This window comes from Mytilus trossulus, chromosome 3 (assembly GCF_036588685.1).
Source record: "Mytilus trossulus isolate FHL-02 chromosome 3, PNRI_Mtr1.1.1.hap1, whole genome shotgun sequence".
In the NCBI taxonomy this organism is placed as follows: Eukaryota; Metazoa; Mollusca; class Bivalvia; order Mytilida; family Mytilidae; genus Mytilus; species Mytilus trossulus.
In genome coordinates this window covers 49,807,625-49,824,766 of record NC_086375.1, presented here as the reverse complement: position 1 = coordinate 49,824,766, position 17,142 = coordinate 49,807,625, and the positions used below count along the sequence as shown (strand labels likewise).

General features: G+C 33.8%; 2 protein-coding genes across 2 annotated transcripts in view; both read left to right on the top strand.

The window, feature by feature from the left end:
* Positions 1 to 17,142, top strand: part of LOC134711744 (uncharacterized) — a 405,579-nt gene that overhangs the window by 35,206 nt on the left and 353,231 nt on the right. The gene's annotated exons all lie outside the window — the stretch shown is intronic.
* Positions 1,805 to 15,890, top strand: LOC134709494 (monocarboxylate transporter 4-like). Its single transcript, XM_063569653.1, has 6 exons — positions 1,805 to 1,931; positions 6,119 to 6,262; positions 7,329 to 7,574; positions 8,208 to 8,585; positions 14,726 to 14,851; positions 15,529 to 15,890. Exons 1-6 carry the CDS (start codon positions 1,805 to 1,807, stop codon positions 15,762 to 15,764), a joined length of 1,257 nt encoding a protein of 418 aa, XP_063425723.1. The 3' UTR covers positions 15,765 to 15,890.

Genomic DNA, 17,142 nt, shown 5'->3' with positions numbered 1-17,142 from the left:
AGGCATCTAACATACACCACTTGACCATTTTCAATCTTCTGGTAAACCAATCAGAGGGTCGATATGGAACTGTGGTGTATGTGTCGATTCCCTCACACTTTTTCAAACAAACTATGGTACATATCAAGTTACAATATCCCAATCCTGTGCTGAAAAATTCTTTGTTGTATTGTTCAAATATGTATTCATTATTTTTCTAAAATTGCTGGTGAATAATATATTAAGTAAAATTCAAAATATGCCAATTAACTTTCCAGAGAATCTTTTCAGTATATATAAATATTTATTTTGTACGAGGATTATTTTCATTTTTATTTAAGATTAGATTCTTAACATATTTTGTACTGTCCTTTTCTTTTTGTCTTGTATACTTATTCAGTGGTTGTTTGTTTATGTGTTACATATTTGTTTTCGTTCATTTTTTGTACATAAATAAGCCGTTACTTTTCCGAAGTCGTTTTCCATTGTTATTTCGGGACATTTTAAAGATGACTATGCGGTATGGGCTTTATTCATTGTTAACGACCGTACGGTGACCTATAGTTGGTAATTTCTGTGTCATTTTGGTCTCTTGTGGAAAGTTGTCTCTTTGGCAATCATACCACATCTCCCTTTTTTGTATGTAGTGTACACGTTTTGTTTTTGTCTCTGATATAGTCACCTTAAAAGGGTTTCTTGATAGAATCTTAATTGTCAAAATGTCTGGTTTTGTGCTTATTTTCACTTCAAATACCATAGATGAACAAACAGGACAGCACTAAACAACCAATGCAATGCATATGCAATGTATTTAATAAATTTGGTCAAGCAATTCTACAGGAAAGCTCCAAGTGATTTACAGGAAGGCTCCGAGTGATATTACAGTCAACTTGCGAGCGATTGTACAGTCAATAAAAATATCCGACATGGAGAAAATGAATATATTTGGATTTCTACTGGGACAATGGCTTTGAAACTTTCAGACAGGTAAGACTATATATCAGAAAAGGTACATGTGAAAATCCAGGTAGCAAACAATGATTTTTCGATGTTTATTTGACATTTTTGATCGCTGTTGTGTGACAATTTTGATCGTTTTACACGGATCTCCACCATTCTAAGGAAAACGTTTTGATGCATATATCTTTCTTATTATTTTATTGGTTCATATTTACATAAAGAATGTATTAGCTATCAAAACTTGAAGCAGAAACGTTATATAGGAACATGAGAGTTCGTCAAAGTTTCCATCAAGCAACTTGTTATTTTTCGAATGTCGGAGCACCGCTTGACAGTCTCCCGAATGACCAAAATATTAGAAAACCGTACAGTTCCGTTCCCACACTGTGAAGAAACAATCAACAAATACTAGTACTGTAAATTTGACTAACAACTGTAACCTATAATGGTCTACCTTTACAAGTTGTGACTTGGTTGGAAAGTCAAACCTAATGTCTTCTTATATTTTGTTAAGTCATTTGATGAAGTGTTTTGTTTTCAACGGATTTTGTTTAAACAATACTTTGGAATATTGAGTGGTCATGTGGGCCGTGAAGGAATTAATATATTCATTATAATTACTTTATCTATTTTATCGTATTATATTAAATTATTTCCTCTGATACAGATTGAGTATTATTTTATGTATCTTTTTATTATTCAAAAATGTGCAATGAATTTCAGTCCATTATTTTCCGTTTAATCTAAATAATTTGAAATTCTTTTGAATTTTATAAAGGAAAACGTTTCTAAACCTTCATCTCAACCACGTGTTCCAAATGGCGGCTATGGTTGGATCGTTGTCTTTGGAGGATTTATAGTTTATATGGTATTCTGTGGATTCAACTCAGCTATTGGTTTAGTATATATTGAAATAACTGAAAAATGGGGTGTTGCAAAAGGAAATCTACAATGGATAGGATCACTGCAAATAGGAATTGCCTTTTTAATAGGTAAGTTCAGTATAAAATCTTCAAAAATCAATGCATCTTCAATAATAGATGATTTATTTTAAATGTCCTAATAATTGACAATCATACTTCTTCCAAGTGTTTTTATATAGCAGGAAACAGCGATCTCCGTGTCGATAAAGAAATTTATTTTTGAATAAATGTTGTTATATTCATTTCAATTGAAACTCAGGAAAAAATAAGAATTTCAAATGTTAAGATTAACGAATTATGTAAAATAAAATATGAAGAGAGATTTGAAGAGACAGGTATGGGAGTAGAAGAGGGGCGAAGGATACCAGAGGGATAGTCGAACTCATAGATTGGAAATAAACTGACAACGCCGTTGCTATATATAAAGACAAACAGACAAATAATAGTACAAAAGAAAAAAATATAGAAAACTAAAGATTAAGCAACACGAACCCCACCAAAAATGGGGATGGTCTTAGGTGCTACGGAAGGGTAAACCGAGCATGCTCAACATGTGAAACCCGTCGTGACGGTGTTGTTTATGTTATTACAAATCTGGTAAAAAGTCTAATTCGGTAGATCACAATCTTGAAATGGGCAGGGTCTTGTGGTTATGTCATAAGAAATCGCGCAAACTTCAATTTGAAAAAAGTGTGTTTTGATCAGATGTTTCCATCTTAAGCTATTCAATGATCTACCGTCATTCGAATCCAAAATGAATGAAAACTTAAATTGTTGATAAAGGGGTATTATGGGTAAAAGGAACATTGATATAACATGTAGGCCAGTTTTAAGTTGGTAGATGAAATACTGACAAAAAAGAAAAGAAATTGGGATATAAAAAATAGATGCCACAGTTTCATCGCCAAAGATCAGTGAAATATCACAATAGTATATACATAATAAAACTTGAAGCTCTTGAAATTAGATATGAGCCAATTCTGTGTGTCTCACGATATATAATTTAAATAACTGGAAATATCTTGGCAACATAACGATAAAGTTTTAAAAAATGTTTTCCATGGATAGAAGTTTGAGTACCAGTTAATGTAAAAAGTTCTGGTATTATACAATGTCAAATGACCATGATCATGGACTGACGCGTGTTGTCAAATGAAAAAGTTAAAGTTCTTGCGATTCGAACACAATGTAGAATTTAACAGATGAACCTTTATAAGTTATATAGATATAGAAAGATCTAGTATGAGTTCTAATGAGACAACTCTTCATCCAAGTAACAATTTATTAAAGTAAACCGTTATAGGTCATGGAACGGCTTTCAACACGGAGCACTGGTTCTCACCGAACAGCAAGCTATAAATTACTAGTGTAAAACCATTCAGACGTGAAAACCAACGGTCTAATCTATATAAAAACATGAAATATACCTGCCTTTTATTCAATATAAAAAATTTATATAAAACTGTTGCATAGTCACTACAAATAGATCCTCAAATACTGTGTTTGTCAAAATATTCTGATTCTCATTTTTTTTATTGAAAAAACTCGTTTTAGATACCAGGCTAATGTTTAGATGTAAAACTTTTACACATTTTCACATCTATATACATGTATAATTATGCTGAGGTAGTTTGAACAAAAGATGTTGGACATACCAATCAAATGAGACTACAACAGAACGAAACCTATAACCTAAAGACATTTAGAGAGAAACATATATACTGTATTCAACAATACACAGGCGTCTATGCAAAGCTCTCAATCGCCTCAGCCTATACATTTGTTTCATAAAATGTAAAATATATATTAATAACCAATGGTGTCAATGGTTTGACACCAAAAAAACAAACAAAAGGGAAGACATAAGAAACCCTTTGTCCCTGGCAAAGTCAGACTGGGGCAAGTGTATTTGACCACACAGATTGGTGATGTGTTATGTTATGACGTAATGATACAGGCATAGAGAAGGTTAATGATTATCATATATTGATACTGAATATTTTAACGAACTTTATTTCCTCTGTTGTAGATCAAAAACTTTTTTTAGTTTTTAAAACTAGGAATTTTGAATGGCCAGATTTAAATTATTGGTAAGACATTTACAGAGTGAATGTTTTAACTGTCATAGGAAAGTCACGGTTAATTAAGTCAAATATTTCAGAAGTGTTATTGAGGGTAGAAACATTTAATCTTTGACATTACTGTGTGTATAAAATTGAAACAAAAACCTTACGTCACGCGGGAGGAGGTAGTCCTTTTACGCAGTACACATGTCAAATTCAGATATTCATCTTACAGCTTTTATTTTTTTATCTTTACATAAAGATAATTCATTCAAATTAAAACCTGCGATCTCATGTACTTTATGTAAAATATTTTTCGTTGTTTTCAACAGCAATGGCAACTTTTTGAATATTTACAAAAGACGTGAGAAATTTGAATAAATGTTTTTATAACTTATCAAAACGAAATATCATTACTATGATTTACTATAACAGTGACTCTCCTAGATCAGTTTGTAAAATCTTTTACCATCTGAATAATACCTTTCGACGACGAGTTTTTTCTCTTCGTTTTTCCCCGATCTTTTTACTTAATTGAATCATACCTATTTGTTAGTAAATCACAAATAAAAAATGGGATTTTGGTGTGCTATCAAAGCATGTAACCCGCAAAATATTCAATATGTAATTTTTTGATGAAATTGTTGAAATACGGAGTGATTTGATGCGTTGGCTTGTGTGTGTATGATTTTTGTCGATGACATAATATGTAAATATTAGGTCAAAGTTGACCGTTTCGTTGTTACAATAAACTCATCATAGATACCAGGACTAAAATTTGAATACACGCCAGACGCGCGTTTCGTCTTTCTCCCATTTTATTTTTTGATTGAAACTAACGATCCTAATCGCAAGTACAACTGCTAATTATGCAAACAACAATCCATCCAAATAATCACTGGTATTTATAGAAAGAAAGGGGAATTTACAAATGTAATCAAAAACTTTATTAACTGTTGCTGATATTTCAAATACTGAAATCATACTAAAATGTATGATGCAACGATATAATGCTTCGCAAATTTAATCTACATAAGTTCAGGGTGTTGAATAACTTAAGATATATATCTCGATCAAGATTTGTTTTATAGACCTCGAAGAAATTCCAGCCAAAGTCATATGCATTAAATAAGTTTTGTTTTGTGACTAATTGTTGGAATAAATAATAAGAGTTTTCAAATTTTTCGTTGGTGGGTTGATGCAATTTTTAGATCTTTTGTTAAACCTGGAGTTTCCAGCTACTTCAATGAGAAGTATTGAACAGTGCCGTTCGATTTGAGGAAACATAAAAATTACATTATTATATATGAAAACACTATTATATTCCCCATTTCTAACATTGTTAGTTTTACATCAAAACCCAAGGACATATATACTTCTGTAAAAAGGACATTTAAATAAAAGAATAAATACAAATAATGTTTATAGCTGATAATGCGGTTTTGGCTTTGCTCTTTGTTGAATAACATATGGTGACCAATATTTGTTAATTTATGTGTCATTTGGTCTCTTGTAAAATGCTGTCTTATTGGCAATCATATCTCCTTTTTTTATACAATTAAGCCAATACTAAATATTACTTAGAATAGTACGTACTGGTTGCAATTCACGTGCATATGAAACGAAGGAAAGTACATTTCGGATTTTAATAATACCATTGTATTTTTATATTGGTATATATTTTAATATACTTCAAAACGATCATAACATGAGCGCTATAACCAAGTTTAAGAGCATATAAAACAACAAGAAGATCTGAATACAAAAGGCAAATCCGTCTTTCGTCAAGATTTGCTTGGGTGAGTTTCAATTTTATAGTTACAGTACTAAACACATGGTGTTGGCTAATTTAAAAAAAGCAATAGTATAGGAAATTGCTGTTCAATAGTCATAAATCAATTTAGCGAAAACAAATCCGGGTTACCAATGAAAACGAGGAAAACACATCAATAATAAAAGGAAAACAACAGAGCCAAAAAAATAATACTGTACTGCAACAAAAACAAACGCCAACATACATAAAACCGTATGCCGGCGATATCTGTGCGCAAATCAATAGTTTCTAAAAAAAATAAGGTACACAAGAAACACTCGACAAAAAACTATGAAAAACTGGAACCTGCCGAAAAGACAAGAAAAATCAATAAAGCATTGAAAAGAAGAGAATACAAAACGTATGAAATATATTTTTAGGGCCACTTGTATCATCTGTTTCAAATTCAATCAGCGCTAGACGGATAGTAATAGTAGGTGGATGTCTGCAGTTTGTTGGATACCTCCTGAGTGCCTTTGTTAGTTCAGTTAACCTTCTCTATGTAACTCTGGGAATTGTTGTAGGTAAGCCATTTGTTTTCCAACAAATACTTTAATAGAGTCTCATTTCTTTAAAACATTTGATACAAAACACAAAAAAATAGTGACATCAATTTATGAAAGAGCAACTATAAAAGGAGTTATAAGAAATTGTTAAAAACAAGCATTAAAAATACATTAAAATTACATATACATGTAGTTTATATCTTAACAGCAAACACCATAATACCGAAGTAATTACGATTATAAAAGAGGGACGAAAGAAACCAAAGGGACAGTCAAACTCATAAATCTAAAACAAACTGACAACGCCATGGCTAAAAATGAAAAAAGACAAACAGAAAAACAATAGTACACATGACACAACATAGAAAACTAAAGAATAAACAACACGAAACCCATTAAAAACTAGGGGTGATCTCAGGTGCTATAAAATACAATTTATATTAAAAATTACTTCATGGTAGGTTTTGGCTATGAAATGGAAAACTCTATCGACATGAAACATATATTAAGATGTACTCATTGCACAAATTACTAAAGCTACTCTCTACATTACATAAACTGTAAAAAAAAAAAAAAAAAAAAAAAAAAGATCGTTGACAAAACTGAAAATTCGGGGACTTCTAACGACAAATATTTTTCATCTTCAATCATACACTTATTTATTTTTTTCTACAATTAAAGCAAAACCTTTCATTTACACCTATTATACCTTCATATTTGACAGTTTCAATTATAATTGGAGAAACATCTGTCATACAATGTATTAATAAAGAGGTATTCTATTGAATGTTTGCGATTAAAAGTTGATTTACTCCAAAAAGTACTTATATTTTTTGGGAGTTCTTTTGACAGAATTTTGTTTCTACAGAACTTTTTTTTGACTTTTTTTCATTTTTTTCTCACATGTTGCACGTTTTATACTTTTTTTTTGCCAATGGGAACATGAGAAGTTGAATATGAGAGAAGTAAATAGATAACGTTTTCCTACTACTGTTTGGCTCACCTCACTCAGACTAAAGTTTGTTCGTCAGTGTAAATTATGACATAAACATTGTCCTGTTAATGAATAATTGTGTTTCTGCAGGAATTGGTAACGGTTTAGCATTAACGTGTACACTGCTGATACTGAATGAGTTTTTTGACACCAAATTACCTTTAGCTACTGGTATTGTAATATCCGGAGGCGGAATTGGAAATATAATATTTTCACCTCTAGTTGACCTCTGTCTCAAGAACTACGGATACCAAGGAACTCTTATGATATCTGCTGCAATTGCATTACATGTACAGATAACAGCAGTAACGTTTTCTCAAAGGCGACCAACACAAGGTATGTTAACAACAATCGAAACACTCATGATTAATAAATAAAAACAATTAGAAATTGAAATACAGATAGTGAATGTAACACATCCCATGTCCTTAGATGTAATACATCTTTAGACTCCTTACAAACTCAAGCTTATTAGACAATAATCGAAACAAGGTAATAAAATTGAGAATCGAAATGGGGAATGTGTCAAAGAGCCCGAACATAGATCAGAAAACATAAATCTCTCAACTCTTAACAGCATTTTATCATTATAAACTGAGTTTTAAGGAAATAATTAGGAGATTACAGTGTAGTGTATGAAAATGTGCATGTTTACGTCATATGTACAAGGCGAAAGAATAAATTAACCAAACAAAATTCAATATACCTACAAATTTCCACTATAATTCTGTTGGTTCTTTTTGTTCGATTTACGAAATTCGAACACCGGTGCATATCTGTCGCCTTAATATACACGTTAAGTGTTATCCATTACAGGTTGAAATAAATGTAAAATAATTTTCGAACAACAATGCGTAGAGTACTAGACCCGATGCCCGTAACTAAAAAGTGTTTTTCAGACAAATAAATCTGTAAAGAGTTGTAAATACAAAACACATTTAAAGATATATATTTTTCTTTTTGCAACAGGTCAAATATTAAGCTTGAGTAAACAAATATCAAATATGATGGATTTTGACCTTCTAAAGACTCCAGCGTTTACTTGTAGTATTATTTCAAACATCTTGTCCTCAATGGGGTTTTATGTACCGTTTGCATTCCTTCCGAACTCCGCAGCTCATTATGGAATTGATGATATCAGTATTCCATGGCTTATATCAATAATTGGTTGTTCTTCGTCATTAGGCAGACCATTCTTTGGCTGGATGGCTGTAACGTTCTATAGACAAAAGATATTGCTATATTCATTCGTGCTAACTGGCTGTGGTTTATCTATTTTGATGATGCAGATTTGGAGAAAGTTTTATTTGCTTGCAATTGCATGTGCCTTATTTGGAATAACCTCAGGTAATTATGTTGTAATATATTTAGAGTATTATGTTAATGTATTACGTTATCAAGTTAATGTTAGACAATATGGTGTTTGCTTTATTTTTGGAAAACATAAGTGTTTAAAAGTAAGAATTCCTTAAAAGCGTTTGCTATAAATTATTTTGACTAGCAATTAAAAACTTCAATAAACATGCCATTACACTTAACATTTATTCCTTTTCGTTAGGCAAACAAGATAATGCTAGTATAAACATAGCCTTTTTTACAAACTAGTTTGTGCATTTATTCTAGAGTCTTGTTGGGTCTTTTTGATGTATCATACTTCATTTGAAAGCAAACTTAGTGTTCTAGAACTCATTCGTCATATGTTCTCCATTTGATCATCATTTTATATTGTTAATGTTTCATTGCGTACATCCGTGTACGTGCTCCAGTTCTATGAGTTTGATACAGGACAGTGTAGGAATCCGTGTAACCTTGCCCTCTTTTCTGAGTTACGAAAACTGCTCAGCAGACCGTGTGCACAACTGCAAGGAACATTCAGCGGACACACTGTCCAAAGGAACAATTCGTGGCTAACCACAGCGTGAGTTACATTTAAAACATTACAAATCATGTCTTTACATCAGCGATGAATTGTTTTAATATATTTTCCTATGTTATAAAGAAACTATGAACATTATACCGGTCAAACTGTTCGTATCTTCGATTACACAATTTGATTCAGACAGAACCTGACGTGTGCAAGAATATTCATCCATTTATTTTTATAAAGAAAATTAACAGCTTTATATATCTACGAACTGTTTATTTGTATTTTAATGGACTTTAATTATCTTTGAACACATATTTGTAAAATTGTATTTATATTTGTATTTTCATTTTTTTCACCATTTGGATTGGTAGTAAAATAAAAGTCAGATCCTGATTGATTTATCCTTACTTAAACCCAATCTTGGTAACACTCACTGGACCGGCCAGTACAGTGAAAAAAACTACCATTTGCCTGTTGTTGTTCTTGGATAACGTACGCCACTCTACGACAGTCATCAGACCAATATAACGTAGTTTCAACGACAACGTTTTGTGCTAGTAAATTGACGACAACCTGTCTTTACATATCCAGACAAGGAACAACAACGTAGCAACGTACATAACTTTACCCTGATAGTGGATTACATATCTTGTGTGTAATAGGCAGCAACCCAAATAACGTTGAGTCAATATTGATTCCAGTCACGTGGGACAACAAGAAGAGATATAGCCCATAGAGGGAGATGTCTCTGAACTATAAGAAAATCCGTCTAATACAACTCATTCAGATGAAAATCCCGAGACTAGACGTGTACGTGACCTCACGGTAAAAGGAAAAGTATCTTTCACTGAGAAACGTGACAAGTTCTGTCAGGAACAAGAGGCTCATTGTCAGACATTGAATCCCAACAGCCCAGGACAAACTTGTTTAAGCCTGTAATGACAATCGTCGGCTCACAGATGAATACCTAGACTTTCTGAAAAGGACCAGAACATTGGAGATTCAAAAAGAAATAGATGCATGTAAACTCTGTTTGGATTTTCTTCCAAAGTGGAACTGGTTATGGTAAAACTACACGAGCATCGCCTTGCCCTAACAAAGGCTAAATTCACCAAAACAAAAACATCTAAGGGTAAGAACACCTCTCATAGCGGAAGCTCAAACGTCTCCGATATGTCAAGCCAGGCACGGAGGAAGCGTGCCAAAGAAGAGGCTGCTAGGTCAAAAATAGCCTTTGCTGAAAAACATGCCTTGATCATTCAACAGGAGGCATTATTAGAGGAACAGGCTCTGTTCAGACAAACTAAAATCAAAGCCGAAATGGAGCAACACGCCATTCAAGCAGAACAAGAAGCCTTACTTAAAAAAGTTCAAATGGAACAAGAGGCTGCACAAAGAAAAGTTCAAATGTAACAAGAGGCTGCACAGAGAAAAGTTCAATTGGAACAAGAAGCTGCACAAAGGAAAGGTCAAATGGAACAATAAGCAGCACAACGGAAGATAAACTAGAACAGGAGGCCATTCGCAGAAAGGATCAACTAGAACAAGAGGCTGGGAAAAGGCTGAACTCAAGGCCAATTTGAACCTCCTCAAAGCACACAGAGAAGCTAAAGCCACAGAAGCCGAGACTCGTATCCTGGAATACGATGGCAGCCAAGAATTTAGCGATCTCCCTGACGAAACTGAAAACCCTCTCCAGCGTGTGCAAGATTTCGTCAATTAGCATCATGTACCAACTGCTATGAGGGAAGTAACAGGACCTCAAAAGATAATACAAATTCCTGTAAAGAATGAGGTGAGACATGAAGCACTAGCGTTCGTGCCATCTTTGGCACTGAACTTGCCGTCACATACATCTTCTGGCTTGCCTTCTAATAAGAGGTCACCGGAGGTTACCTTAATCCCAGATCTGTGAATAGTAACCGGCATACCAAAACTAGGCCTTTCAGATGAGATCCCTGCTGAACACCAACACAGGATGCTAAAGAAGAGATCCTGTTGCATACCCGCAACAAATCGATCCTACGTCGGAGATAACTAGATTTCTTCTACGCAAAGACCTATTGTTCTCCCGGTTAAAAACTTTAATGACCGGATAGAATCCTTCTCTACATGCAAATCTAGCTTTACAAGTTTCGGACTCGGAACAAATAAACTTACTGATTAAGTGGCTACGGCCAGAGTCTGGTAAACATGCCATGAGTATAAGGGCATCAAATGCTAACAACCCTACAAGAGGCCTACAGAGGTTATGGAAAAGAATGGATGAACTATATGGTGATCCAGTTATATTGGAGGCCTCTATCAATAAACTGATAAATTTTCCAACCTTGACAAATAAGGACAACGCACGTCTCTATGAACTTTCTGATATTCTATCAGAAATATAAATAGAATATCACAAGGAAAATTCCAAGCTGGGATGTTTGCTTACTTATTTCGACTCTTTGTCCAGGATAATTCCTATTGTGGAAAAACTGCCATACGGACTCCAAGAAAAGTGAATAACTAGGGCTTCTAGATACAAGTCTAAATATGAAGTTGACTTTCCACCTTTCACAGAATTATCTGCCTTCATCCGGGAAATCAGTAAAATTAAGAACGATCCTGTGTTCGTTTTTGGTTACAGAGTCACACCAAGTTCAAAAGGTGCTGCGCCTAGGTTCATACCTCAGCCTGGGACAAAAACCAACGTTCTTAAGACAGCGGTTGAACAACGATCTTGAGAGACTGCACAGCAACAAAATATGTGCATAATACTCAATACCGAACATTCGTTAAATGAATGTCGCGGGTTCAGAGCTAAAACTATAGAGGAACGCAAGGAACTGTTGAGGCAAAACAATCTTTGTTACAAATGCTGTGATTCGACTATGCACATAAGTCGTGATTGCAACGCGAGTATCAGTCTCATTGCAGAAGTAAACTACACACCACCGCATTACACACAAATCGAGTGTACCAACCAAAAGGTGCACCGCCTTCACCGCATAGATCAGTCAATGGCGGGGGGCAACTTGAGATAGCTGAAACCAAGCTAACCTCTGTTAGTTCAACTTGCAAAGATTTCTCCAAAGATGGCAACAGTAGTTAAACGTGTGTCAAGATACTTCCTGTGAATGTCTTTCAGGACAAAGGAATTCGCATTTTATGCAATTATTGACGACCAAAGCAACCGGTCTCTCGTGGCTCGTGAATTTTTCAGGCTATTCAATGTACAAGCAGAAACTAAAGACTATATGTTATCCACATGCTCCGGCAGCAATGTTACTTCTGGTAAACGAGGAAACGGCATTGCCGTGAAGTCTGTACAAGACAATACTAGATTCAATCTACCTGAACTGTGATTGAATTCGATAACATTCCCAATAATCGGAACGAAATTGCTACACCTGATGATATATTGCTATTTCAACACTAGCAAGAACTACAAAAACATATTCTCCCGATCGAAAATGCAAAATCTTATTGCTCATTTGTAGACATCTTATAGAGGCACATCATGTCCTTGATCAACGTCTAGAACACCAAAGGCTCCATTTGCGCAAAAGTTAAACATGGGTTGGATTATCGTTGGAGAAATACGCTCCGATAAGCAACATGTTCACCTTGAACTCACTACAAAGGAAACAAATCTAACTTGCAATGTTGTGAAACCTCATACACAATAATTACCTGAGTGTAATAAAACCAACACATATGAAATTCAAACTGATTCGTTTAAACATTATCCCCGTTTACATGGGCAACCGGAAACGAAATCAGCGACTTCAAGTTTGAATAAGCCGAAAAGTTCACGTCGGAAGCAACGCCACCAAAAGTGAATGCCGACAAAGAAAAGTACATCCGAAAACATTCTATTCCCAAGGAAAGCTTCAGTTTGCTTTTGGATACGCAAGGACAAGAAGAAAGTAGAATAGACAATTCCAACAGAGAAAAGGAACATGGCACCGGATGGTCTACTGTATGCCGTAAATGTAAAGGAAAGCGTCTGTCTCGTAAGACGTCCTCGTTGGATCGCATATCCGTGTCGAATGAAGATTCTATCATAAAAACTACAGCCATGAAGTTGGATCTTAGATCGCCGCGATCTCGTCGAAAATGCCTCCCTGTCTAGGATAGAAGCTGTGAAATAAAGGCAACAGTAGTATACCGCTGTTCAAACTCATAAATTCATGGACAAAAAACAAAGTCGGGGTAACAAACTAAAACCGAGGGAAACGCATTAAATATAAGAGGAGCACAACGACACAACACTAAAATGTAACACACACAAAAACGGACCAAGCATCAGACAAAATCCCACGAGAATAACAAATATAACATCAAAACCAAATACATGAATTTGGGATAGACAAGTACCGTGACACGTCTTATCGCAATGTGAATTTACACTCAAAAACGCTCAGAGAAAACAAACGACTCAACGTTAAAATGTAACACACACAGAAACGAACAATAATATAACAATGGCCATATTCCTGACTTGGTACAGGACAATTTAAAAGGAAAAAATGGTGGGTTGAACCTGGTTTTGTGGCATGCCAAACCTCGTACTTTAATGGCAATGTTAAGTATAACATTGAAATGACAACATAATATTACAGGACTACAATACAAATAAGTAGGAGAACGTATTAGACAAAGAAACACATGATAAATAGATAACAAAAAACATCAAGTCTAAAATTTAATACGCCATAAACGCGCCTTGTCAACACAAGACTTACCATGGCAGTGACGCCTAGATATAAAAGATCGAAAGTGAAAATTACCCATCCTCCCGTTTTGACTACTTCAAATCGGAACTTTGGACTGTTGTTTTTTATATTTAACATTTTATTTGCTTTTTGATAATGGAATAGTGATGTCAGATAGACCTCAGACGGGGAGTGTTCGTTACTCATTCGTCATTTGTTCTCTATTGGGTAATACCTCGTAATGAGTTACTCAAGTCGAGTGCACCCTAAAATTAAGAAAATGTTATAGAAAATCCACAGCCTTTATCCTTGTACTCTCAGACTTGGATATTTGTTGACTGATAGATATAGGATTATTGCATGCCATGCTAGCACTGGTTTCCCTTAAACAAAGTTTATTATTGTAGTCATTGGTTAAAACAAATATAAATATGAACCAAATCAAGTTCACCTTTTAGAGTGCACTCGACTTTAGTGACTCAGCACGAGGTGTTTTGGAATTTACAGGTTTCTTAGAACTTTTTATAAAAAATAGCACATCATAGAAAAGCTGGTGAGTAGTCTATGTTTCAAATTTTATAACAAAAATCTCTGTATTAAAGGCTGTGGATTTTCTATAAAAACCTTGGTTTATTTGACACAAAGTCCTCTTTTTCTATTAAATGCAATGAAACAGTAAATGATAATGCTTTGCATCAAGTTACCCCTTGGTATATGTACAAAATGGCCTATCTCCATTATTCATTATATCAGTAGTTTTGATACTATTGAAGTTCGTACTAAAATGGCTACAGAAGGGGTCATAAACCTTAAATGCTTCACAAAGACCGACAGACAGGTTTGTAAGTAACACATTTGTCCAAACTCCAAAATATAATTCTAACTATATACTATGCTGAACTTGTCTTTTACTATTTCAGGAGGCACTGTGTGTTTGTCAACAAGTATATTACCTGATATAGTACTACCCCAATCACTTTGTAATAGTGTTGGTATAACGCTACTTTTTCAAGGGCTCGGTACTATCATTGGCACACCTGTTGCAGGTATGGTCATTAATAAATATAACTGACATTTTCTTATTACGCATGTTTGAATTTATTTGTCAAAACATTGTCTCTATTTGAAAATATGGAAAACCATACACCGATGATTTTCAATGAAAATCTAATCGTTAGCTTATCGTAAGTACGTGACACTTAAGAAAACTATATATTCCTTACTCTTGGAGATCCAGCGTTACATGGAAATATGTCTTCGTAAATTTTTCATAAATCAGATATTTAAACTCTGTGGACAGTTAACATTCACATTCTGCGTAAATATTTTCAATCAAATGTTGAAGAAGTTCGAAAAGTAAGGATCTGACTGGAATATCATCATAAAACATTCACTCTCTAAAATGACGATATGAAATATCAGATCAAAGAAAAAAAAAGATACTTCATTAAAATTGATCACGTTTAACGCGGGAAATTTGAATATGAAGATACTTGAATACCTATAACATTTCGAGAGAACAATTGAAAAAAAATGAGAAAATAAAGGCAATTTACAGACTGAGTGTTTATAATAACAAAGGAGTTTATTTCAGATAGGCCTATTGAGGTCTTGTGAAATGTTCAGTTTTAAAAATATTTAGATAAAATAAAGAAAGATATCTTGATTTTAGCAAAACTTTGTTTTAAATGGTAAACGACATCTATCTTTTTGCTTTTTGCAGGAGGACTGATAGAAATTGTTAGGAATGATGGTATAATTTACATGTATGGCGGCATAACGTTCCTCTGTGCTGCTATGATCATGATTCCAGTAATTTATATAACTACCTCAGAAAAACATAGACAAAAATTTCATCAAAAAGTTCTTGTTACTATTGAATCTGGTTTACCAGATATCATTATTCACGTCGATAGACAGCATTCCATAACTGACACAGAATGGGTTGTAAATATTTGAGTATGGAAGTAAAATGAGTCAATATAATACTTCCATGGTGTGAGCAAGCAAAGATTACAAAGAAAGAATCTGATTTTCGTATTCAAAATGTTTTCTTAATTTTTTGACAAAACTTGTCGCCGTAATTTTGAGGCTAGAAAGTGTCGAACTCTATACAAATCATATGATTGCATAATTCAAGTGTTGTTGTTAGTTCTATAACAGCAACTTACTAAAATTTTTTTTTATCTTATTTAGCTTTTATATTTTGTAAAAAAAAACGTTTTTGAGGAACAATTCTGTGTTATTTCTAACCCATTGTCTCTTCTATAGATGATTAATTCGAGCATATACGATAACAATCATCCTACATACTTTGACTAAATTGTTGAATCAGATCGCCTGTACTTACTACACATATTATCATAGATACCAGGATTAAAATTTCCTACCCAGAAAAAGTCGCATATACAAAATATCAGCAAAAATGAAAGATAATACAAACACATTGACGGGATGTTTAAGTATCGAGCTTCGTTAAATGGATATCTCATATAACAATTCAACAGTAAAAGTAATATTAATAATAGTACAAAGACAAATGAAAGAACAATATACCACGTTGTTAAAATGATAAACAACATCAGTACACCGAATCTATACATCAAGACCATCATGTATTATTTGTGAAGTTGATACGGAATATTTATCAACAAGGTCTTGGTACCTTCCGATGAACTTTTTTTAGAGACGTTCTTTGGCATACCCCTGGTTCACCAACTTTCTACTCAGACACTGATGACGTTTTACAAAGTTGAGTTAGAGCTAAAAGCTCTTGAATATCGAATAAGTTTGGGAATACATATCCCATATGCAGGTGAAGTTGTTATATTGCTACTAAGGTGGGGGAAATTTATAATTTCAAAATGTAAATCGTCTCGTTTGTCATAAATTCTGGTACAAAGATGACTGTGTAAGTCAAATTCGAGATATAAGTCTGAAAATGAGGTAGAGGAAGGACGTGTCTGTTGATTCTTTAATTTTTAGTTCTGGGGGATATATTAATGGAACCCAATCAGAAAAGATCGGATCGTTTATGGAAAGAATATCATCTATATATCTGAAAGTGAAATTAAATAATCTGGCTTCTTTGATCCTCTTGTTTTTGAAGTGTCTGAAGGAACTCCGATTCATATGAAAATAAGAAGAGGCGCGAAGTTTGTTCCCATAGGGATGCCGACAATTTGTTGAAAAAGTCTACCTCCAAACTCAACAAATATCGATAAGAAACTCAAACATACTGACCACTTGTTCTTCTGTGTAGCATGTTTTATCTTTTTGTTTGTCATTATTAACGAAATATGCCTTATCATATCCCAAAGTAATAAATTTATAGCGT

Coding starts and splice junctions, on each gene's coding strand:
- LOC134709494 (XM_063569653.1), top strand. CDS start 1,805: ATGGTATTCTGTGGATTCAACTCAGCTATTGGTTTAGTATATATTGAA. Junction 6,263..7,328: donor AACTCTGGGAATTGTTGTAG/GTAAGCCATTTG, acceptor GTGTTTCTGCAG/GAATTGGTAACGGTTTAGCA. Junction 8,586..14,725: donor CTTATTTGGAATAACCTCAG/GTAATTATGTTG, acceptor TTACTATTTCAG/GAGGCACTGTGTGTTTGTCA.